This window comes from Heptranchias perlo, chromosome 4, assembly GCF_035084215.1.
Source record: "Heptranchias perlo isolate sHepPer1 chromosome 4, sHepPer1.hap1, whole genome shotgun sequence".
NCBI classification, from domain to species: Eukaryota; Metazoa; Chordata; class Chondrichthyes; order Hexanchiformes; family Hexanchidae; genus Heptranchias; species Heptranchias perlo.
In genome coordinates this window covers 28366916-28391666 of record NC_090328.1, presented here as the reverse complement: position 1 = coordinate 28391666, position 24751 = coordinate 28366916, and the positions used below count along the sequence as shown (strand labels likewise).

The 24751-nt window shown below is 41.1% G+C and overlaps 1 protein-coding gene across 3 annotated transcripts in view; it reads right to left on the bottom strand.

Annotated features, from left to right (window-relative positions):
- Window positions 1-24751, bottom strand: part of ap3b1a (adaptor related protein complex 3 subunit beta 1a) — a 240440-nt gene that overhangs the window by 28813 nt on the left and 186876 nt on the right. For all 3 annotated transcript variants that reach the window (XM_067982676.1, XM_067982678.1, XM_067982677.1), the window contains exons 23-24: window positions 15189-15420; window positions 14138-14222 (exon numbers count right to left, since the gene is read on the bottom strand). In XM_067982676.1, the coding sequence (XP_067838777.1) occupies window positions 14138-14222; window positions 15189-15420 (317 nt within the window). The remainder of the gene's footprint in view (window positions 1-14137; window positions 14223-15188; window positions 15421-24751) is intronic.

The window sequence follows — 24751 nt, the reverse complement described above, 5'->3', positions numbered from 1 at the left end:
AGGAAGAAGATGCTGCCAAAGTCACAGTAAAAGGGGAGGTAGTTGAGATACTGGGTGGACTACAAATTGATAAAGAAAAGGTATTAGAAAGGCTGGCTATACCTAAAGTAGATAAGTCACCCAGTCCAGATGGGGTGCATTCTAGGTTGCTGAGGGAAGTAAGGGTGGAAATTGCAAAGGTGCTGGCCATAATCTTCCAATCCTCCTTAGATACAGGGATGGTGTCAGAAGACTGGAGAATTGCAAATGCTACACCTTTGTTCAAAAAAGGGTGTAAGGATAAACCTGGCAACTACAGGCAAGTCCGTTTAACTTCGGTGGTGGGGAAGCTTTTAGAAATGATAATCTGGGACAAAATTAATACTCACTTGGATAACTGTGGATTAATTAAGGAAAGCCAGCACAGATTTTTTAAAGACAAATTGTGTTGATTGAGTTTTTTTGATGAGGTAACAGAGTGTTGATGAGGGCAATGCGGTTAATGTTGCATATATGGACTTTCAAAAGGCATACGAACAGAAGTAGGCCATTCAGCCCCTCGAGCCCGCTCCGCCATTTGATAAGATCATGGCTGATCTGTGATCTAACTCCATATACCCGCCTTTGGCCCATATCCCTTAATACCTTTGGTTGCCAAAAAGCTATCTATCTCACATTTAAAATTAGCAATTGAGTTAGCATCAATTGCCATTTGCAGAAAAGAGTTCCAAACTTCTACCACCTTTTGTGTGTAGAAATGTTTTCCTATCGCACTCCTGAAAGGTCTGGCTCTAATTTTTAGACTGTGCTCCCTACTCCTAAAATCCCCAACCAGCGGAAATAGTTTTTCTCTATCCACCCTACCTGTTCCCCTTAATATCTTATAAACTTCGATCAGGTCACCCCTTAACCTTCTAAACTCTAGAGAATACAACCCCAATTTGTGTAATCTCTCCTCGTAACTTAACCCTTGAAGTCCAGGTATCATTCTAGTAAACCTACACTGCACTCCCTCCAAGGCCAATATGTCCTTCCGAAGGTGCGGTGCCCAGAACTGCTCACAGTACTCCAGGTGCGGTCTAACCAGGTTCTTGTATAGCTGCAGCATAACTTCTGCCCCCTTGTACTCAAGTCCTCTAGATATAAAGGCCAGCATTCCATTAGCTTTATTGATTATTTTCTGCACCTGTTCCTAACACTTCAATGATCTATGTACCTGAACCCCTAAGTCCCTTTGGACATCCACTGTTTTTAACTTTTTACCATTTAGAAAGTACCCTGTTCTGTCCTTTTTTGGTCCAAAATGGATGACCTCACATTTGCCTACAATAAATTCCATTTGCCACAATTTTGCCCATTCACCTAATCTATCAATATCCCTTTGTAATTTTATGTTTTCATCTACACTGCTTACAATGCCACCAAGGTGTTTGATAAAGTGTCACATAATAGGCTTGTCAGCAAAATTGAAGGCCATGAAATAAAAGGGGCAGTGACAGCATGGATATGAAATTGGCTAAGTGACAGGAAACAGAGTTGTGGTGAATGGTGGTTTTTCAGACTGGAGGAAAGTATACAGTGGTGTTCCCCAGGGGTCGGTACTAGGACCACTGCTTTTCTTCATATATATTAATGACTTGGGTGTACAGGCACAATTTCAAAATTTGCAGATGACACAAAACCTGGAAGTATAGTAAACAGTGAGGAGGATAGTGATGGACTGCAAGACGACAGACAGGCTGATGGAATGGGCAGGCACACTGCAGTTGAAATTTAATGCAGGGTGCACGAAGTGATACATTTTGCCAGCAAGAACGAGGAGAGGCAATATGAACTAAATGGTACAATTCTAAAGGGGGTGCAGAAACAGAGTGACCTGGGGTATATGTGCGCAAATCTTTGAAGGTGGCAGGACAGGTTGAGAAAGCGGTTAAAAAAGCATACGTGACCCTGGGCTTTTTAAATAGCCAAGTTCCGCACCCATGAGGACAGCCTCAACCGGGATCTTGGGTTCATGTCACGCTACACGTAACCCCACCAGCGAATAAAGGTTATCTGTTTTTAATACAACGGGTCATTCTCTGTCTTTCTCTTCCTTTCGGATGTTTCTCCCTCTCTCTCTCTCTCTGTCTTGTGTTCTGGCCGTTTGTATATTCAGTGGTCCTGTAGGTAACATCACTCTGTCTGAACACTTTGATTGCCTTGACAACGGGCAGTTGGAAAGATTATCTGTAATCACCAGGTATTGTTCTGACTATAAATGCGGTAACCTTCCATGGAATCCCACACTCACTCACCCGATGAAGGAGAAAGCCTCCGAAAGCTTGTGATTTTCAAATAAAACAGTTGGACTATAACCTGGTGTTGTAAGATTCCTTACATTTTTAAATAGAGGCATAGAGTACAAAAGCAAGGAAGTTAAGTTGAACCTTTATAAAACACTGGTTCGGCCACAACTGGAGTATTGTGTCCAATTCTGCGCACCACACTTTAGGAAGGATGTGAAGGCCTTAGAGAGGGTGCAGAAAAAATTTACTAGAATGGTTCCAGGGTTGTAGTCAAATATCTTTGCCAAGAAACTATTAATGCTGTGTGATTCTATCCAGTAGGGGGAGGGGGTGGAGGACGGGAAAGAGAAAGGCATCAAAGCCAAGCCCAATCTTACCCTCAACCAACACTTCCAGTAGGAGGTCAATAGATAGTGATCTGCAGTGGGCAGTAGGCAGAAATCCCCCTCCCTAATCATAGCACCTTAGCTTATCAGCTAACTCCAGGGCAGACCACGAAATGAATCAAGATAATTCCTTATCTTTATGGTTCAGCTACACATTGAATCAACTCAATGGGGAGCCTCCCCAATGTTAATTCTGATGTGGAGATGCCAGTGATGGACTGGGGTTGACAATTGTAAACAATTTTACAACACCAAGTTATAGTCCAGCAATTTTATTTTAAATTCACAAGCTTTCGGAGGCTATCTCCTTCCTCAGGTGAACGATGTTTCCACATTTCCACATCGTTCACCTGAGGAAGGAGATAGCCTCCGAAAGCTTGTGAATTTAAAATAAAATTGCTGGACTATAACTTGGTGTTGTAAAATTGTTTACAAATGTTAATTCTGTCAGTAATTTTCAAACAATGGGTATGGATAGCTATTGTAGACTAATGTTTCATGTGCAACTCTACTTGCAATAAATACAAAAGTAGCTACACACTGGGATAATATTTTTATGCTAATAGTATACACCAAAAGATATGGTGATATCAGTTTTAAGGAACAGGCACAGTTTCTTTCTTGGCTCACACCTGTTCCATAGAAAGCTATAGAGATCCACTGCAGTCAAGCAAAGTGTTTGTCATGCAAAACCACACACAATGATTGACACCTCAGGCCAATTGATATCGCTATAACCTCCATCTCCCCTGCCCCCGCTAGTATTGCTCTAAAGCTATTGATCGGAACACACAGCCGATCAGTTTCCATTTTCTGATTTCAGGCAGGCCAATTAAGGAGGTGAGTAATTGTGATTACACTGCTAAAAGATCAATCGAATTTGCTGAAAGATTCAATACTTCTTCAGAGGGACCAGAAGGCAAACATGATGAGCAGCGGTATTCAGAGATGAGCAACTACTTTAAAATAAAATTAACTTTTATTCAACAGTCCTACGAATATAAGTGCCCTCCAAGTTTTAAATCGAAATAAAAATAAAAGTGCTCAGATATCTCAGTTTTTCAATTAAAAGCCATTATGTTCTGTACACATATTTATATACAGAATAGCATTCAGCACAGAATTTGTTTTGATTATGTCAAAATAATAAAAAAAATGCACATGTTGATACATACTTTTATTAACTTATTTTTTTTTTGAGATGGCAGTCTTCTCATTGCAAACTGAACCACACTTTAGCTCTGCTTGATCATTCAGCTCACAGAGTTTAAACCATTATAATAAAGACCTCTTTTTGATGTCTGAGGCAAAGCCATTTATGAGCACCTTAATCATAGACCAGCATTCTCTATCATTGATCTGGATTTTATCTTACAGAAAAGTAATAAACAATTACTAGGCAACACTTCAGAAACTCATAAATTTTTATTCATTCTGAATACCACAGACCATAGTTGTCATAAAACACAGATTTGCATGAAACTCACAGTAGATGATACCAGTTGACCATATCAAAGATGTAACAAGACTCAACCCCCACTCCATACCCACCACACAGAAAAACTACAACAAAAATTGTTCTATAGTATTCAGAAACACATTTGGTAATCCCATTCTAGACGTAGTTAGTGAAACTACTTCAGTACAAATCAGATGCAGATGAATATGAATTTGAAAAGCTTGGTGCCATATTCAGTTATATTGGAATAGAGAGATACTGTGGAATAGGTTATTGATTATACCAATTTTCAAAAAATAATCAACTTTATAGGATCAGAATCTCAATTGAAAAATTAATGTTCCCAATATGGAAGAATTGAAACACAATTTTGTCTAATGTTGTGTACATTTAAAATTTGGGAGTTCAGGCTGTTAACATAGCTCATCAAAACAGGGTTGTTACAGTACAGTTGAAAAATGTATGCATGCCTCATAATGCAGAGTAAATTTACCGCTTGAAGGGTTAGTATATATACGACAAAATATTTGTTCTAATTAGTTCTCTGAAGCATGCAGCAGTGTTATTGCATTCCCACTAAATGAGGAGGTGAACACTTGATTTTATGTGATAGCCATAATTTTGAAAGTAGTGCAGTGTAATAATGTTTATTACTGCACCAGAAGCACAATGTATTTCTTTCTTGCTCATTTCTAGTCTCATCCACATGCCCCAAAGTGGTATCCTTCCAGGAAGGACAACTCCAATCTGAACTCTAATTGTATCTCTCTATTCCAATATAACTGAATATGGCACCAAGCTTTTCAAATTTAGTGATTTCACAGATTCATCTGCATCTGATTTGTACTGTTGTAGTTTCACTAACTACATCTAGGATGGGATGGGATTACCAAATGTGTTTCTGGATACTAAAATTTGGGAGTTCACAATTTTTGTTGTAGCTTTTCTGTGTGCACAACTGTTCCATCAAACTCCAAATCTTTGGAGGTATAAATGCTTAGACAGTAATGTTTGGTGAAAACATGCCCACTATTTTCAAGTCATATGACTGATTAATTGATTGAAAACTTGCCCACAACATCGCATCTATCCTCCATCAGATGTCATGAGCAACAGCAGCTCCAGTGAATTAGTAGTAATATTGAAAATATTTCACTGTACATCCAAGTAATTTGCACTTCTGTAAGAACTGGCTTCAAACAGCAGTTTGGATGAAAACACTGCAACAGAACTTGTATTACACTTCACACACAAGCACCATCATAATCCAATGTCAGGGCTCCTGTACCTTTAAGCCTCCCTCTTAAAAGCCATGATATCGGTCAGAAAGCTGTGACAAATCTGTGACTTGTAAAGTCCCCTTTACATAAGATTCTAATGAGCCGGTCAAAACTAAGAACCAGTGGTTTGAGAATCATAGAAGTTTACAACATGGAAACAGGCCCTTTGGCCCAACATGTCCATGTCACCCAGTTTATACCACTAAGCTAGTCCCAATTGCATGCACTTGGCCCATATCCCTCTATACCCATCTTACCCATGTAACTGTCCAAATGCTTTTTAAAAGACAAAATTGTACCCGCCTCTACTACTGCCTCTGGCAGCTCGTTCCAGACACTCACCATCCTTTGAGTGAAAAAATTGCCCTTCTGGACCCTTTTGTATCTCTCCCCTCTCACCTTAAATCTATGCCCCCTTGTTATAGACTCCCCCACCTTTGGGAAAAGATTTTGACTATCTACCTTATCTATGCCCCTCATTATTTTATAGACTTCTATAAGATCACCCCTAAACCTCCTACTCTCCAGGGAAAAAAGTCCCAGTCTATCCAACCTCTCCCTATAAGTCAAACCATCAAGTCCCGTTAGCATCCTAGTAAATCTTTTCTGCACTTTTTCTAGTTTAATAATATCCTTTCTATAATAGGGTGACCAGAACTGTACACAGTATTCCAAGTGTGGCCTTACTAATGTCTTGTACAACTTCAACAAGACATCCCAACTCCTGTATTCAATGTTCTGACCAATGAAACCAAGCATGCCGAATGCCTTCTTCACCACCCTATCCACCTGTGACTCCACTTTCAAGGAGCTATGAACCTGTACTCCTAGATCTCTTTGTTCTATAACTCTCCCCAACGCCCTACCATTAACTGAGTAGGTCCTGGCCCGATTCGAATAAGGTCTTCCTTGGTCAAAAAGGATCACAAGAATGATTGATAATTTTTCTGGTCAATACCTTGAGAATAAATGTGGTTATGAGAGGAAATGGGGGATTAGAAATTACCATTACCAAGGGATCAACAGGATATCCCTGACAGACTGGAACCGGGAGCAGAATTCCAGAATCCTCTTCGTCCAGAAAATGGTCTGGAGTTTTAACTCCAATTAAACCCACTTGTTCAAAAAGGAACGCACCACCTTTTGTCATTAAACCCTGCTTCAGTTAAGGTTACGTCGAGTTACATCGAAACTACTGCACAGGAATAGGCCATTCAGCCCAACTGGTCTATGCCGGTGTTTATACTCCACACGTTTAAATGCTGGCCTTGCCAGCGACGTCCACATCCCATGAGCGAATAAAAAAAACACGAGCCTCCTCCCTCCCTACTTTATCTAACCCTATCAGAATATCCTTCTATTTTTTTCTCCCGTGTGCTTATCTAGCTTCCCCTTAAATGTATCTATGCTATTTGCCTCAAATACTCCTTGTGGTAGAGCGTTCCACATTCTTACCGCTCACTGGGTAAAGAAGTTTCTCCTGAATTCCCTATCAGATTTATTAGCGACTATTTTATATTTGTAACTTCTAGTTTTGGACTCCGTCACAAGTGGAAACATTTTCTCTACGTCTACCCTAGTAAACTATCATCTTAAAAGACCTCTACAAGGTCACTCCTCAGCCTTCTCCTTTCTAGAGAAAAGATCCCCAGTCTGTTCAGCCTTTCCTTATAAGTATATCCTCTCGGTTCTGGTATCATCCTTGTGAATCTTTTTTGCACCCTCTCCAATGCCTCCGTATCCTTTCTATAATATGGAGATCAGAACTGTGCACAATACTCCAATTGTGATCATAGAATCGAGCCTGGTTCTTTGCAAGAGCTGGTTCTTTGCAAGAGCAATCCAGCGAGTCCCACTCCCTGGCTCTTTCCCCGTAACCCTGCAAATTTTTCTCCTTCAGGTACCTATCTGATTCCTTTTTGAAAGCCACAATTGACCCTGCTTCCACCACCCTTTCAGGCAGTGCATTCCAGATCCTAACCACTCACTGCGTAAAAAAGTTTTTCCTCATGTTGCCTTTGGTTCTTTTGCCAATCACCGTAAACCTGAGTCCTCTGGTTCGTGACCCTTCTGCCAGTGGGAACAGTTCTTCTTTACTTACTTTGCCTAGGCCCTGAATGATTTCTCCTTTCAACCTTCTCTGCTTTAAGGAGAACAATCCCAAATTTTCCAGTCTATCCACGTAACTGAGGTCCCTCATCCCTGGAAACATTCTAGTAAATCTTTTCTGCATCCTCTCTAAGGCCTTCACATCCTTCCTAAAGTGTGGTGCCCTGAATAGGACATAATACTCCAATTGTGGCTAAATCAGTATTTTATAAAGGTTCAACATAACATCCTTGCTTTTGTATTCTATGCCTCTATTTATAACGCCCAGGATCCTGTATGCTTTCTTAACCGCATTCTCAACCTGTCCTGCTACCTTCAATGACCTGTGTACATATACCCCCGGGTGTTTCTGTTCCTGGACCCCCTTTAGAGTTGTACCCTTTAGTTTATACTGCCTCTCCTCGTTCTTGCTACCAAAATGTATCACCTCACACTTCTAAGCTTTAAATTTCATCTGTCACGTGTCCGCTCATTCCACCAGCCTATGTCCTCTTGAAGTCTATCACTATCCTCCTCACTGTTCACTACACTTCCAAGTTTTGTGTCATCTGCAAATTTTGAAATTGTGCCCTATACACCCAATATATATCAAGAAAAGCAGTGGTTCCAGTACCGATCCCTGGGGAACGCTACTGCATACCTTGCTTCAGACTGAAAAACAGCCATTCACCACTACCCTCCGTTTCCTATTACTTAGCCAATTTCGTATCCATGTTGCCACTTCCCCTTTTGTTCCGTGGGCTTCAATTTTATTGACAAGCCTATTATGTAGCACTTTATCAAACGCCTTTTGGAAGTCCACATACACATCAACCCTCTCTGTTACCTTCTCAAAAAACTCAATCAAGTTAGCCAAACATGATTTGCCTTTAACAAATCCACGCTGGCTTTCCCTTATTAACCCACACTTGTTCAAGTGACTATTAATTTTAAACTTGGTCTAACCAAGCTTCCATACAAGTTTAACATAACTTGTTTGCTTTTCAATTCTATCCCTCTACAAATGAACCCCAGTGCTTGATTTGCCTTTTTTATGGCCTTATTAGCCTGCGTCAGTACTTTTAGTGATTTGTGTATGTGTACCCCAGGTCGTTTTGTTCCTATCCTGTTTAGACTCTTATCATCCAAGCAGTATGTGGCCTCCTTATTCTTCCTACCAAAATGCACCACTTCACACTTATCTATATTGAAATTCATTTGCCAGTTACATGCCCATTCTGCACGTTTATTAATGTCCTCTTGCATTTTGACGCATTCTTCCTTTGTATTAACTACACCCCCCAATTTGGTGTCGTCCACAAATTTTGAAATTGTACTTCCGATTCCCAAATCCAAATCTTTAATGTAAATTGTGAACAACAGTGGTCCCAGCACCAATCCCTGTGGTACACCACTTTTCACCTTTTGCCAATCTGAGTAGTTACCCTTAACCCCTACTCTCTGTTTTCTGGTTTGTAGCCAGCTTGCTATTCATTCTCCTACCTGTCCTCTGACTCCATGTGCTCTGATCTTAGCCATGAGTTTACAATGTGGTACCTTATCGAAGGCTTTTTGAAAATCCAAATAGGATACATCTGCTACTTTATTCTGGACTGGCAGATCTATGGCTCTAACTAGCAGCAGATCTGCTAGTCACCGAAGCAATGGGTTAGTGATCGAGTCCTGTCCATTTAGAGTGATGGTGGTCAACACTTCCATAGCTCTGCTGTACACTCAGTCATCAAAACAGTTCTGAGCTAGTACCTATACAATTTGAAGATGGAGTCTATTTATTTTCTAAGTGTAATATGGGAGTTTCCATACGCCATTGGGGCAAGTCCTTTCTAACTGAGTTCCTTACCATGAGAGGCATTGATGACAAATGCTAGCAATGGTGGTGGAACTGCCATACAAGATCTGCACTCCATAACCACTTCAACATTAAACAATCTCACTTACAATGATTTCTTCAGATAGTGGAGAATAAGTAAGGAGTCAATATGCAAAGAGACTGAGTTTTTTATGTCTAATATGAAATAACATTTAAGATGTTCGATGCCATCAGACCTGGGATACGCAAATAGTGTTATGCTTATACCCGGGATATCGCCCAATCCCTGTAAATATTCTGCTTGGTCAGCAACAAACATGTTTAGTGGAAGCCAGACAATACACACCTGGAAGAATTCCTGTGAATGGCAGGAGTTGTAGTGAACAAAATTTGGACTTCTCCAAATTGAGAATCACTTGAAGCCATGGCAGTTGCGCTATGGAGTTATCAGACTGCTGAACCCCACAGAGGTTTTCCAGTTATCCAGAATTGGGCCACTATTTTTCATAATGGCTCAACAAGGCAGTCATCAACTAGGTAAACACCTTTGGTGCTTTACATTGCTGAAAGGCAGCACCTTGCACTGATGGTGCACTTACCAATGATGACCCTCAGATTCTTTGAGTGGGTTTCCCTGCTCCCAGTATGGAAGTTTTCATGCTTCAGCTTGAATGAAGTAAGCCAAATTCCCAGCTGGACCACTTGTATTGTAAGAGTGACCGTATTTAACTTCAAGATGTAGGAATTCAGAACCTTATAATTAAAATCATCAAGGACTCCCATGGCTTTAGAAAGTACTAAGTAAAAGAAGTACATTGCCAAGTTTTTCCAGTCTGGCAAAACCTCTTCCAAGGCCCAGTGGAATAACTTTGTAACTTGCTGGTTGAAGGATCCCTTTGTTTGATCATTCTTGAAACAGCCCTGAGGAAATTGATTCCCCAAATCTCAGAGGAAAGGGTGTAAGTGGAAGGCAAGCTTCATGCTTCAAACAAACAGTTATGCAAAAATGGAAGACAATATAAATAGGTCACAAACGAGTCAGCCACTAACAAAGATTCATGTCACTTGAAGGAGATTTAAAAATTGTGACCTGGCACTGGCTGGCAGCCAAGGGAGGATCAATTAAAGACAGACTAACCAGAAATGTGTCTCCAAAAAGATCTTAAGTGAGATGCTTAATCACTGTAAAAAAGAAAGAAAAACTCAAGACACTTAAAAAGAAACTTGAAAAAAATCCCCTACACACAATAAAGACGGAGTGTTTTTAAACTCAAGGAAGCAATGAATTGCAGCTATGCATTTTTCTTCTGGTGTGAAAGATTGATTGTTGGTGGGAGAAAAAGAACTAAGGGAATGATCCAAAGTGACACCTTAAACAGTGGAGTTGAGCCAGAGATGCATGGGACAAACTTTTTTTTAAAAAAAGGACACTGATCTTAAAAATAAATTTCTCCTGTAGGATGCTGGTAAATTCCCTGTTCATTCAGCCTTTCACACACAAATGAAAGGCAATGGGTTTCAATGGAACCCATTAGACAGACATTTTTCTAGGTTAAAACATTTTTTAAGCTTCACTGCAAAAAAAATGGTTGAATCTGAAAAATTTAAATCAATTGCACAACAATTAAGGAAGCAGTAAAACAAAAGCAAAATACAGCAGATGCTGGAAATCTGAAATAGAAACAGAAAATGCTGGAAATACTCAGCAGGTCAGACAGCATCTGTGGAGAGAGAAACACAGTTAACATTTCAGGTCACGAGATCATCGACCTGAAACATTAACTCTGTTTCTCTCTCCACAGATGTTGCCTGAGCTGCTGAGTATTTCCAGCATTTTGTGTTTTTAATTAAGGAAAATACTGAGTTTATTCTGAACTGCTGACACACAGGCAAAAGTAACTTTTGAACTGAAGTAACCTGAGTTCAGTTGCTGGCCTGAGCTGGCTGGAACCGGTTTGAATCAGCTAAGTTTTGTGAAAGACAAAGGAGATGTGATAAGACACAAGTCCTTATTTAGAAAAGGAGTAATGAGGTAATGCTACCTAAGTCCTTGGGACAGAGCCAATGAGGAGAAGACACAGACTAGGCGAGCAAGCCTAAACCAAAGGGAGAGAGAGACAGCACAGCTTGAAGAGATAAGATTCGGAATAAGAATGAAGTATCTGGGGCATGGAGCCAGAGCGAAGACCAACCGTCGCGGAAGTGGAAGAACCTACGTCAGGGACGTAGAGAGAGAGAGAAAAAGAGAGAGAGAGAGAAAACGGAACGCCTGGCCAGCGTCAGCTCTCCTTTTCGGGTATCATCCTTTATATTCTGTGACCACTCAGGGAGTGTCAGAGAAACCTAGTGGGTGTGCGGTTGGATCCTAGTTTGGGTATAAAACTGTATAACCTGGTGCAAACTGCATGTCTACATCTAACCAGACGTATAAGCAATATGTATATGATCTAACGACGTGAATAAAGCGAATTGAGAGTTGAGAGAATTGACTCTTCTCTTTGTACTAAGCCAATAACCGTAACCGGTGACCTCCGGTCAACAACTGTCAGAAAATTATCAGGAGGTCGGGTAGTCAATTCTGGTTGGATGTATTCCTTAAGGTTTGATTGCAAATCGTCTGATCATATGACACTTGCCCGCAGATTGCAACTGCTACTGCGCTTATCTTACAGTTAGACCACAGATGTTAAACACTTGCCTCCGAATACTTTGTTTTTTTTCCTCTTCTAGGACATTACATGGCTGCTGAGGGCTTGGGGGGGTGGGGGGGGGGGAGGAAGTGTCCAGTAATGATGCTCCAGGCATCCTGAGTGTGGGGCAACCATGGTGCCTTGGTACTTTCTACCTCGTTAAAAGCACCATATAAATGAGTGTGGTTGTTTTTGTTGGGTCCGAGAGAAAACCCTTGAACTCTCGTGTCTGGAATGTTCCCGAGCTGCCTGTCATTTTTATCAGAAATTCCTGTCTACTGTTAGCCATTCCGTACTCACTTACCAGCAGAGCCGTATTAAAAATTCCTGGGTCTTGGGCACAAAGAACAATCGGGCTCATCCATACCCCCCACACAATCTCGCCACCTCCCATTCCAATCGATTAAAATATCCCTTTTTAAACCTATAATGTTAATTTTGGAACTTCACTCTGATCCCTCAGCTGCAAAGGGCTATAATGCTTTTGAGTCCCCAACCATCAGGTGTGATTGTAAGTATTGTATTTTACGTGTATGCCTAAGTACTATTGCACGTACTGTATGCTTAATAAACTATGAATGCTTGACCTCAGCATATCAAGAACCTCACTAATTTCAAGGGATAAAAAGAACATCTAATCACAAATAAAAAACATCCTCTAATGAAGGGGGGGTGGCAAATGTGAAGGGGAACAGGTTCGAATAGAAAAGTTACCACATATACTTACCTAAAACGACTACTGCTGCAGCCCAATTATAAAAGCTATTATTTGAGAACTTTACTGCCTACGGTGCTCACACAGGATCCAGTGCAACTTAACCTAACGGAAATCTCTCTCCATCCCATGTCTATTGGCCATCAGGGTGACCTGATAGAGGTCTTAAAGATAATGATAGGGTAGATGTAGATAAAATGTTTCCACTTGTGGAGATTCCAAAACCAGAGGTCATCAATATAAAAGAGTCACTAATAAACCCAATAAGGAATTCAGGAGACTCTTCTTCACCCAAAGAGTGGTAAGAATGTGGAACATGCTACCACAAGTAGTTGAGGCAAAACTAGCATAGATGCATTTAAGGGGAAGCTAGATAAGCACATGAGGGAGAAAGGAATAGAAGGATGACATAAGAACATAAGAAATAGGAGCAGTTGTAGGCCAAACGGCCCTTCGAGCCTGCTCTGCCATTGAATAAGATCATGGTTGATCTTCAACCTCAACTCCACAGGGTATCCTAATGGTTTGATGAAGTAGGGCAGGAGGAGGCTCGTGTGGAGCATAAATGCCGGCATAGATGAGTTGGGTCGAATGGCCTATTTCTGTGCTGTAGTTTTGATGTAATACACCTGTAGGTCAAAGTTCCGCCCCCTTTCATTGGTGTACTGGCGCTGCCTATCAACTCTACTTCCTTATTATTTCCTGTTTTGCTTGGAGCAGTACCTGGGAAAATTAACCTGTTATTCCATGAGACTCCTGGACAATCCAGGAGGGTTGGCAACCCTATCAGTAGGCCGTTTCCAAATTATTTGACAGAAGTAAAAAAGGTAATTCACAAATTCACAAAGAATAATTGAATACCAACATTATAAATGGGCAAATTCATGCGCTATAAATATCCCAAAATAAGTTTAAAAAAACTGTAAATACTGAAAATCTGAAATAAAACCATGAAATGCTGAAAATACAAATAGCAGTCAGCATGTGTGAAGAGAAAAGACATGTTATGACATTTGGGATGTGTACCCTTCATCAGAACTATGAATGTAAGCTTTTCTTTCTTTAGAGACAACCACCTCAAACACTTCAAGTACCAAAATTAACCTGTAATGGTAATGTGTAGTCCTGTGATTTAAAAAGACACAGAGTATCTGATGTATGGCAATTGAATGAACGTGGCATTAATGTGAGTTTTAAATGTGCATTATTGTCATTGAATCAGATAGCACTAAAAGAAAACAAACCAATTTTAAGCGGACTGACATTTGTCATGTTAATGTAGTAAATACAACAAAACAATAACTTCTTATTGTTTAGCTGGATTTTCACTCAATGTTCATGAATGCAAACAGGAGATTGGTTACATGTAAGATATTTCTATTGCTTTTAGCAGAAAGGTCAATGAGTAATACATTATTTACCATAGTTGAAAGTTGGCAGCCTGTGTGGAATCACAGAAGTCAATTCCCATTGAAACAGTCTTCGATGTCCCAGGCTCAAGGCACTCTGAAACAGGAAAAAAAAAGTATATTTTTGTATTTCATACATACGGTAATGGAAGATCATTTCATTTTACATTTCCAAGACAATGGGATAAAGGCTATGACTTAACTTTTCTCAACAATTTGAATGTTTTTTCTTTTCTTTTTCCATCTTTCATTGTCAATTTTCTCACCTTTCCTTGTCCCAAAGTCACAGATCACCCTTTGGTACCTAGCCCAAGTGATCATTCTTCTTGACTTGGCCTACACAGTGAGTGTTGTCAGGTTATTGAACCATCAGATGCACCAGAGCCAAGCTTAATCTTGGCCTCAACTGAGAACCACAAAAACATTTCCATCAGCAGTTGGTAAACAGCGATTCAGCACAGGGGCTGTAGCCTTCCTAACACAAAAGGTGCTGAAGCCAATTTTAACTTGCTTTCCACTGCCCTTTCTCTTTCCTCCCCCACCCCCACTCCCACCCCCTCGCCTCAACGCTGAACCAGCTAACTGCACAGTCACCTTTTTGGTCTGTTGTGTCTCAACAACTTATCACCTTAATCAGCAAAGCCCTCAGGAAAGCTGTATTTGAAACCTATTCCTTGGGCAGTAAATTGCTCTGAGTGACGAACCAATAACGCTTGCTGTTCATTAGATTTAAATTTGCAAACTGAGTTACCGCATTTTTTTTGGTGGCAACTTCCTTGAAATGCGATTTCAAGAAACATTTGAGATTGAGATAAATACCATTTTTTAAATGCTGATATAAATCAGACAGCAAGTTGGAGGAGATAGAAATATCTGCAGGTACACCACATAATACTGGTTTCATACAGCACCAACAGCAGCTTCAGTAGCAAAAAGAGGGCTGGGAAGAAGTGTCTAACTGCCATACAGTTAGGAAATAGTGGACGTCACAAGAAGAATCAAGAAAGGTGAAAACCTACAAAATGTAAAGTAGGACTTATACATAAACGTTGTATTTCAGTACCTATTTCATAGAAATCATGCATTTGCATCCCCGAAGCAAGCTTCCGCTCTCCTATTCCGATGTTTCTAATTTCTTTGTCAGAGTTATTGGTTAACGTGATCTGAACAGACACCATTTTTGAGTTGTAAATGCATGGTTGACGTGGAAAGTGATACTGTGCTCCAAGACCTTTTCCAGACATCCGATGAAGTAGCTCATAAGATTTTGGAGGAACAAATACTGGAGTGGTAACCTACAAGCAAAAAAGCACAGTAACTTAAAAAGTGCAAATAGTAACAAACAACTGAAGATTTCATTCTTTAATTTAAATCATTCTGAATTGGATTTGTGCCCAATTTACTGTACTTCCCAGGTAGTTACATTTTAAAAAAAATCTGCTACATCTGTTCTGCTGATTCCTCCTGTCCAAAATTTAAATTCTGGATCATTTGACGGTTGATGAAGGTAGCGCAGTTGATGTTGTGTATATGGACTTTCAGAAGGCATTTAATGAAGTGCCACATAATAGACTTGTTAGCAAAATTGAAGCTCATGGGACTAAAGGGGTAGCAGCAGTGTGGATATAAAATTGGCTAAGAGATAGAAAGCAGAGAGTAGTGGTGAATGGTTGTTTGTCAGACTGGAGGGAAGTGTACAGTGGTGTCTCCCAGGGGTCGGTATTAGAAGCACTTCTCTTTTTGATATACATCAATGACCTGAACTTGGACATACGGGGCATAATTTCAAAGTTTTCAGATGACACCAAGCTCGGAAATGTAGAAAACAGTGAGTAGGATAGTCGTAGACTTCAGGAGGACATGGATAGACTGGTGAAATGGGCAGACGCATAGCAGATGAAATTTGAAGCGATGCATTTTGGAAGGAAAAATTAAGAGAGGCAATATAAATTAAATGGTACCATTTTAAAGGGTGCAGGAAGAGGTCCGGGGGTTCATATACACAAATCTTTGAAGGTGACAGGACAAGTTGATAAGGCTTTATAAATAGAGGCATAGTGTACAAAAGCAAAGAAGTTATGGTAAACCTTTACAAATCAGTGGTTAGGCCTCAGCAAAAGTATTGTGTCCAATTTTGGGCACCACACTTTAGGAAGGATATCAAGGCTTTGGAGAGGATGCAGAGTAGATTCACCAGAATGGTACCAGGGATGCGGGACTTCAGTAATATGGAGAGAATAGAGAAGCTTGGATTGTCGTTCTTAGAGCAGAAAAGGTTAAAGGGAGATTTAATATAGGTGTTCAAAATTAGGAGGAGATTTGATAGAGTAGATAGGGAGAAACTGTTTCCACTGGCAGGAGGGTCAGTAACCAGAGGACATAGATTTAAGATAATTGGCAAAAAATCCAGGTGGGAAATGAGAAATGTTTTTGCACAGCGATTGTTATGATCTGGAATGCACTACCTGAAAAGGTGGTGGAAGCAGATTCAACAGTAACTTTCAAAAGGGAATTGGATATATACTTGAAAAGGAGAAATATACAGGGCTATGGGGAAAAAGCAGGAGATTGGGACTAATTGCATAGCTCTTTCAAAGAGCCGACACAGACACAAGGGGCCGAATGGCCTCTGCTCTGTGCTGCATGATTCTATGATTTGGCGATGAATTTAATATAACTCAAAACAAACAAATAAACAAAGCTGTCTTATTTTTGCACAGTTCTCTCCTTTTCATCCCCTTTTCTATTCTCCTTTCCATTCCCCAGATGTGGACAGGTAAATGACCTGCTCCCCAACCTCAAAGCTATTCAGGAGCAAAAAAAAAATAATTTTGTTGAACAAATTTTAATCCATTGTATATTTTCAAAGAAAATCCCTGCCTGAAAAATTCACAGATTACAACCAACACCACTGAAATATCCTATCAGCAAAAAAAAAGCACACTTATCTTTTGCTGCAGTTTCTTCTGAACAATGCATAAACATAAACTCAGTATGTACTGAGTGGCTATTATTTTGATCCATTACTTCTGCTGTACACAATACTTATAAATCTATTTAAGGAGTCTTAAAATGACAATGCCCAGTTTATTTTACAGGGAGTAAACTACAATCTTGAAAAATATTTTATGATCCTATTGTACATTATCCTCTCAGCAGTTAGGTTTTGTAATCGCTCTTCCAATTCAACTGCTGACCGTAATGTTACTATCCCTGGAATGTTTGTTCTAGGAAGCATGAAGATAGTAGAAAAATCTGCGCAAAACATTTTCAATGAAGAAAATCACAGGGCCCAAAAGGCTTGATGCACTGAAGGGACACCACAGACCATTCACATATTTCATCTGTTTATTGCGATAAGCAAATAGCCCGTGGAATGACAGCGCACATAACTGTCAAATGAGTAACACTTAGGTTTAGTGAAACATTTATATGGGCCTTTACCTCTCTTAAAAACAGACAGCATCTCTCAATGTCATCCGAAAGAAAAGTCTTACATTTTTAACACTTCACTAAAAAATAACTGAAGAGTGTAAAATGACAAATACCTTGTGCAGTTAGCTGGTAATGGACCATACTCTCAACTCATTTAGATTTATGCAATATAAACTTGTCACTAATAATTAATTTATGAGACAGCTGTTCCCAGAATCTTCCAAGTCTATCGTTATAGAAGCTCTTAAGCTATACCTTCAAAAACTGGAAGAGGTTTCAAAGCAATTTTTTAAAGAAAGAAATAGACAGTTCTCTAATAATCTGAAAGCAAAGTAAAACCTTAAAAACAACAGGTAGCACAATGAACTAAATTAGGTTAACTGGAAATAATATTACTGAATGCACAACTAAGCATCTCTGAAAATTAAAGGCTCTGTACTGTCTCCACATACGCTTTTAGGTAATGGTAACTTACAGTGGCTCTGTTGGTAAAGCACTTAGTGTCACTTATAGTTAGTGCAAGCAATAGTTCAAACAATTTGTCTATTTTGTATGAAATAAAAATCTATTTGCAAGTTGCTGAGTTTTATGAGGTGATGCCATTGCTTCATTAATAATCAACAGTTCACTGTTCCAGTCATTTTTCACAGGAATTATACCCAAAGCAGCCAAAGGCAAGTTTTATTTTTCTTATTTCATATTTAAAGAAGCTGTGCATGGTGTGCCACATTGGTATGGGAATAGATTGCACTTGGAGTGCTGAACCACTGGTTTGATCTAATTTATTCCCAAATGGCAAGTTCCCAGTTTTGACCAAGAAAGTTAAGCGAGACAGTAAGCATAAACTAAACACATGGGATGGGAGTGAGAACTAGTCCAGGGTACTAACATATGCCTTGGTTAGTGTGGCATGTTACTTGTCATCCCCTTAACTGAGTAACTGAACATGCCATAAGCGGAGGAGCAACAAAAGGTGACAACTTAAAAAACAGAATGGCAAAGAACACAGGACAATGAAGGCTAGCTGTGCTGTGTTGTGTTTCTTCATATTACACCACATGCACTTAAACCAATTCCTCACACATAAATCTCAGCTAGGCAAGTGGATGGGAGGACTTCTCACTAGGGAGAAGAACATTTAACAGCAAGTCGTTCAAGGCCAACCTCTATACCGGTTATGTGGTAACATTAGCAGATGATTTGGGTAGGGAGAGAGTATGATCCTAGTTGGTAACAGTATATGAGACATATGGGGAGCAAAAGTAAAATAGGGAAGGAGGGGAAGATACTTGTTTCACCTCTTCAGTTTTTAAAGAAACATGTCCACATGGTTTCCCTTTTTAAACATCAACAATACCCTGCTCGAAATGTTGTTGCAGTGAGTGGTAATTACCAAATGAGTAAATTTTAAAAACTTATCACTCAAAACTTGTATACACTCCTATCAATATAGGTCACTGTTTAGCTGCAGTCTCTCTCACTCTACCAGGAGAGATCACCAAAGCAGTCCTTAGGGGACCACATAATAACATGCAACTCAAAAACAGTAGCAGAGCAGTCTAAAACGAGAGATCTGGAGTAAAAGCCTGTATCAATTCTTGTACCAATATAGCTTAATTGTTTAGCTTCATCAGTATGTCAATACCCATCTTGGGCCAATGTCCTTAGAGTGCAATGTGCACCTGGCACAATGGTACACCATTAGCTGCACCTCTACCAAGGAGTACAATGGTCCAAGCTTAGAGAGATCCGGGACAAAAGAGAAACCCCAGCACAAGGGGCACTGATCAGGAAATATCATGGGAAACTAACTTATCAGTAGAGAACTTACAACCGGTTAACAAGTGCAGAAAAGCTCCTCAGATGCACACCAGGGCAAGAGACTATGGTCAGAGTGATGAGCCAGCTCCCTGCATATACCTTGTAACCATACACAAAGTAGATAAAGCAGATAGTAAACTCACCTCATATCCAAATGAAATAAGAACCTTATGATTCAATCTCAAATATCAAGACAACCCCAACAAAATATTAAGCATTATCAAGCAGACTTTCCCTCTCTCACAAATACCTTCAGATATCAAATTCTCAAGCCAAGTGAAAATCAAAGGAAGCAAATACCCTTTAGTCTAATTCCTAAACTGCTAAGTGACAGATAATTTGCAAATACTTTCAAAGCAACTACAATTAACACTAATATACAAGAGCATAAATACCCAATTTCAGATGCAATTTAGAGATCCATTCCTCTCAATCTATATATTCTTTAAAAATCATCTGCAGGCATTTCCTGTCAACTTTTCCATTATAAATTCCTATGTCAATATTTATAATGAGAACTGAAAGTAAATGTGCCATAATAACACCCTCTACCCAGTGGGGGCACAGTGGTGCACCACAGCAGGGGGGGGGTGGGGGGCAGAGAATGGGTGTAGGTGTAATTATAACATCACATGTTTCCATCAGCAGTTTCCATTATAAATGTGGACATAGAAATTTATTCAAGAAATATAAAAATACCAGAATGTATGACTTGAAAACAGGGACAGAATAATCCCTGCCCATTCTGATCCAATTATCCCTTGCCCTCTAACCTCACTTCATCTGAAGACTACATTTGGCCCTAATTTTCCATAAGCAGCACACTAGTAAGAATTATAAAGCCAAGCACCAAGCCAAACAAAATGGCCCTGGACATGCAGACGCAGGCCAAAATAGCCTTAATACATGGATACCACTCAAGGAACACAGCACAAAGATCCCTGCCTCAAGATTCGTCCTGTAGAAAAGGCATCAAACTGGATAGAGTGGGATTGCCTGCTGTTTGCCTTCAAAAAAGGTTTTGAGAGATATACTAAGTAATTGGATCAAAATCCTGTGTTCACACTCCACATCCTCAGTGCGTGCCAGTGACTAGACCCCCTCCATTTTGTTGCTGTAAACCATCCCGTTCCTTTTGAGTGAAAATACTGAATTGGAGGAGGGCCAATTTCAATGGGATGAAAACAAATCTGGCCCAAGTAAATTGGAATCAAAGATTGGCAGGCAAAACTGTAACTGAACAGTGGGTGGCCTTTAAAAAGGAGATGGTTCAGGTACAGTCCATGCACATTCCCACAAGGCAAAATGGTAGGGCAACTAAAGCCAGAGCTCCCTGGATGACAAAAGAGAGTGAGTAAGATGAAATGGGAAAAAGGGGCAAGTGAGAACCAGGCAGAATAAAGAAAGTTCAGAGCGGAAGTGAAAAAGGAAATAAGAGTGGCAAAGAGAGAGTATGAGAATAGACTGGTGGCCAACAAAAAAGGGAATCCAAAAGTCTTCTACAGGCACGGAAACAGTAAACAGGTATTAAGAGGAGGGGTGGGGCTAATTAGGGACCATAAAGGAGATCTACTCGTGGCAGCAGAGGCGATGGCCGTGGTACTAAATGAGTACTTTGCATATGTCTTTACAAAGGAAGAAGATGCTGCCAGAGTCTCAGGAAATGAAGATATAATTGAGATACTGGATGGGCTAAAAACTGATAGAGGGTACTAGAAAGGCTAGCTGTACTTAAAGTGGATAAGTCACCCGGTCAGGATGGGATGCATCCTAGGTTGCTGAGGGAAGTAAGGGTGGAAATTGACGAGGTACTGGCCATAACTTTCCAAACATCCGTAGATACGGGGGGTGGTGTCAGAGGACTGGAGAATTGCAAATGTTACACTCTTGTTCAAAAAAGGGTGTAAGGATAAACCCAGCAACAATAGGCCAGTCAGTTTAACCTCAGTGCTGGGGAAACTTTTAGAAACGATAATCCAGGACAGAATTAACATTCACTTGGACGATTGTGGATTGATTTACAAATCCATGCTGGCTTTCCTTAAAGGCAAATCGTGTTTAACTAACTTGACAGTTTTTTGATGAGGTAACAGAGAGGGTAGATGAGGGCAATGCAGTTGATTGGTGTATATGGACTTTCAAAAGGCGTTTGATAAAGTCCTGCATGGTACGCTCATCATCAAAATTGCAGCCCATGGAATAAAGGGGGCAGTAGCAACATGGATACAGAATTGGCTAAGGGACAGGAAACAGTAGTGGTGAACGGTTGTTTCTCGGACTGGAGGGTGGTGTACAGTGGTGTTCCCCAGGGGTCGGTGCTGGGACCACTGCTTTTCTTGATATATATTAATGACTTGGACTTGGGCGTACAGGGCACAATTTTGAAATTTGTAGATGACACAAAACTTGGAAAGATAGTAAACAGTGAGAAGGATAGTAATAGACTTCAAGAGGTGGCATGGGCAGACACGTGGCAGATGAAATTTAATGCAGAACAATGCGAAGTGATACATTTTGGTAGGAAGAACGAGGAGAGGCAATATAAACTAGAGGGCACAATTCTAAAAAGGGTACAGGAACAGAGAGATCTGGGGATATATGTGCACAAATCATTGAAGGTGGCAGGACAGGTTGAGAAAGCAGTTTTAAAAAAAAAGTATACTGGGATCCTGGGCTTTATAATTAGAGACATTGAGTACAAAAGTATGGAAGTCATGAAGAACCTTTATAAAACATTGATTCGGCCACAACTGAAGTATTGTGTCCAGTTCTGGGCACCGCACTTTAGGAAAGATGTGACTGCCTTAGAGAGGGTGCAGAAGAGATTTACCAGAATGATTCCAGGGATGAGGCACTTTAGTTATGTAGATAGACTGGAAAAGCTGGGGTTGTTCTCCTTGGAACAGAGATGGTTACGAGGAGATTTGGTAGAGGTATTCAAAATCATGAAGGGTCGAGACAGAGTAGGTAGAGTGCTCCCATTGGCGGAAGGGTCAAGAACCAGAGGACATAGATTTTAAGGTGACTGGCAAAGGAACCAAAGGTGAAATGAGGAAAAGCTTTTTTTTTAAAAAAACACAGCAAGTGGTTAGCATCTGGAATGCACTGCCAGAAGGGGTGGTGGAGGCAGATTCAAACATGGCCTTCAAAAGGGAACTGGATAAGCACTTGAAAGGAAAAAATCTGCAGGGTTACGGGGATACAGCGGGGGAGTGGGACGAGCTGGATTGCTCTTGGATAGAGCCGGCGGGACTCGATGGGCCGAGTGGCTTCCTTCCGTGCTGTAACCATTCTATGATTCTATGCTTTGCTCCAGCCAGAGAACTCCTGTCAACAATATAAGCTAGCTGCTACAAAATGGACCTCAGTATTCCCAAATATATATGACGAGCCCACATATCAGATGTGTGCTTGGAGACAGGTTTTGAATACCTAGACTTAACAGTACATGCAAGCTCGATGGTCAAACCCACAACCTCCACCATCTGAAACGACAAGGTCAGCAGGTGCACGGGAACACCATCACCTCCAAGTCACACGCTATCCTGAAGGGCATAGATTGCCGTTCCTTCATCATCGCTGGGACAAAATCACGGAACTCCCTATCCAACAGCACTGTGGGAGTACCTTCACCACACAGACTGCAGCGGTTCAAGAAGGCGGCCCACCACCACCTTCTCACAGAAACTAGGGATGGGCAATAAATGCCAGGCTTGCCAGTGACGCGAACATCCCGAGAATATATTGGCAAGTAAAATCAAGGAAAACCCAAAGATGTTTTATAAATACATTAAGAGCAAGAGAATAACTAAGGAAAAAGTAGGGCGTATTTTTTTTTTAATTCGTTCATGGGATGTGGGCGTCGCTAGCAAGGCCAGCATTTGTTACCCATCCCTAATTGCCCTCGAGGTGGTGGTGGTGGTGGTGGTGAGTCGCATTCTTCAACCGCTGCAGTCTGTCTGGTGAAGGTTCTCCCACAGTGCTGTTAGGAAGGGAGTTCCAGGATTTTGACCCAGCGACGATGAAGGAATGGCAATATATTTCCAAGTCGGGATGGTGTGAGACTTGGAGCGGAACTTGCAGGTGGTGTTGTTCCCATGTGCCTGCTGCCCGTGTCCTTTTAGGTGGTAGAGATCGCGGGTTTGGGAGGTGCTTTTGAAGAAGCCTTGGGGAGTTGCTGCAGTGCATCCTGTGGATGGCACACACTGCAGCCAGAGTGCGCCAGTGGTGAAGGGAGTGAATGTTTAGGGTGGTGGATGGGGTGGCAATCAAGCCGGCTGCTTTGTCCTGGATGGTATCGAGCTTCTTGAGTGTTGTTGGAGCTGCACTCATCTAGGCAGGTGGAGAGTATTCCATCACACTCCTGACTTGTGCCTTGTAGATGAAGAAAAGGCTTTGGGGAGTCAGGTGGTGAGTCACTCGCTGCAGAATACCCAGCCTCTGACCTGCTCTTGTAGCCACAGTATTTATGTGGCTGGTCCAGTTAAGTTTCTGGTCAATGGTGACCCCCAGGATGTTGATGGTGGGGGATTTGGCGATGGTAATGCTGTTGAATGTCAAGGGGAGGTGGTTAGACTTTCTCTTGTTGGAGATGGTCATTGCCTGGCACTTGTCTGGTGTGAATGTTACATGCCTGGATGTTGTCCAGGTCTTACTGCATGCGGGCACGGACTGATTCATTATCTGAGGGGAATGCAACTGAACACTGTGCAATCATCAGCGAACATCCCCATTTCTGACCTTATGATGGAGGGAAGGTCATTGATGAAGCAGCTGAAGATGGTTGGGCCTGGGACACTGCCCTGAGGAACTCCTGCAACAATGTCCTGGAGCTGACATGATTGGCCTCCAACAACCACTACCATCTTCCTTTGTGCTAGGTATGACTCCAGCCACTGGAGAGTTTTCCCCGATTCCCATTGACTTCAATTTTACTAGGACTCCTTGGTGCTACACTCGGTCAAATGCTGCCTTGATGTGAAGGGCAGTCACTCTCACCTCACCTCTGGAATTCAGCTCTTTTGTCCATGTTTGGACCAAGGCTGTAATGAGGTCTGGAGCCGAGTGGTCCTGGCGGAACCCGACCTGAGCATCGGTGAGCAGGTTATTGGTGAATAAGTGCTGCTTGATAGCACTGTCGATGACACCTTCCATCACTTTGCTGATGATTAGAGAATAGGCTGATGGGGCGGTAATTGGCCGGATTGGATTTGTCCTGCTTTTTGTGGACAGGACATACCTGGGCAATTTTCCACATTGTCGGGTAGATGCCAGTGTTGTAGCTGTACTGGAACAGTTTGGCTAGAGGCGCGGCTAGTTCTGGAGCACAAGTCTTCAGCACTACAGCCGGGATGTTGTCGGGGCCCATAG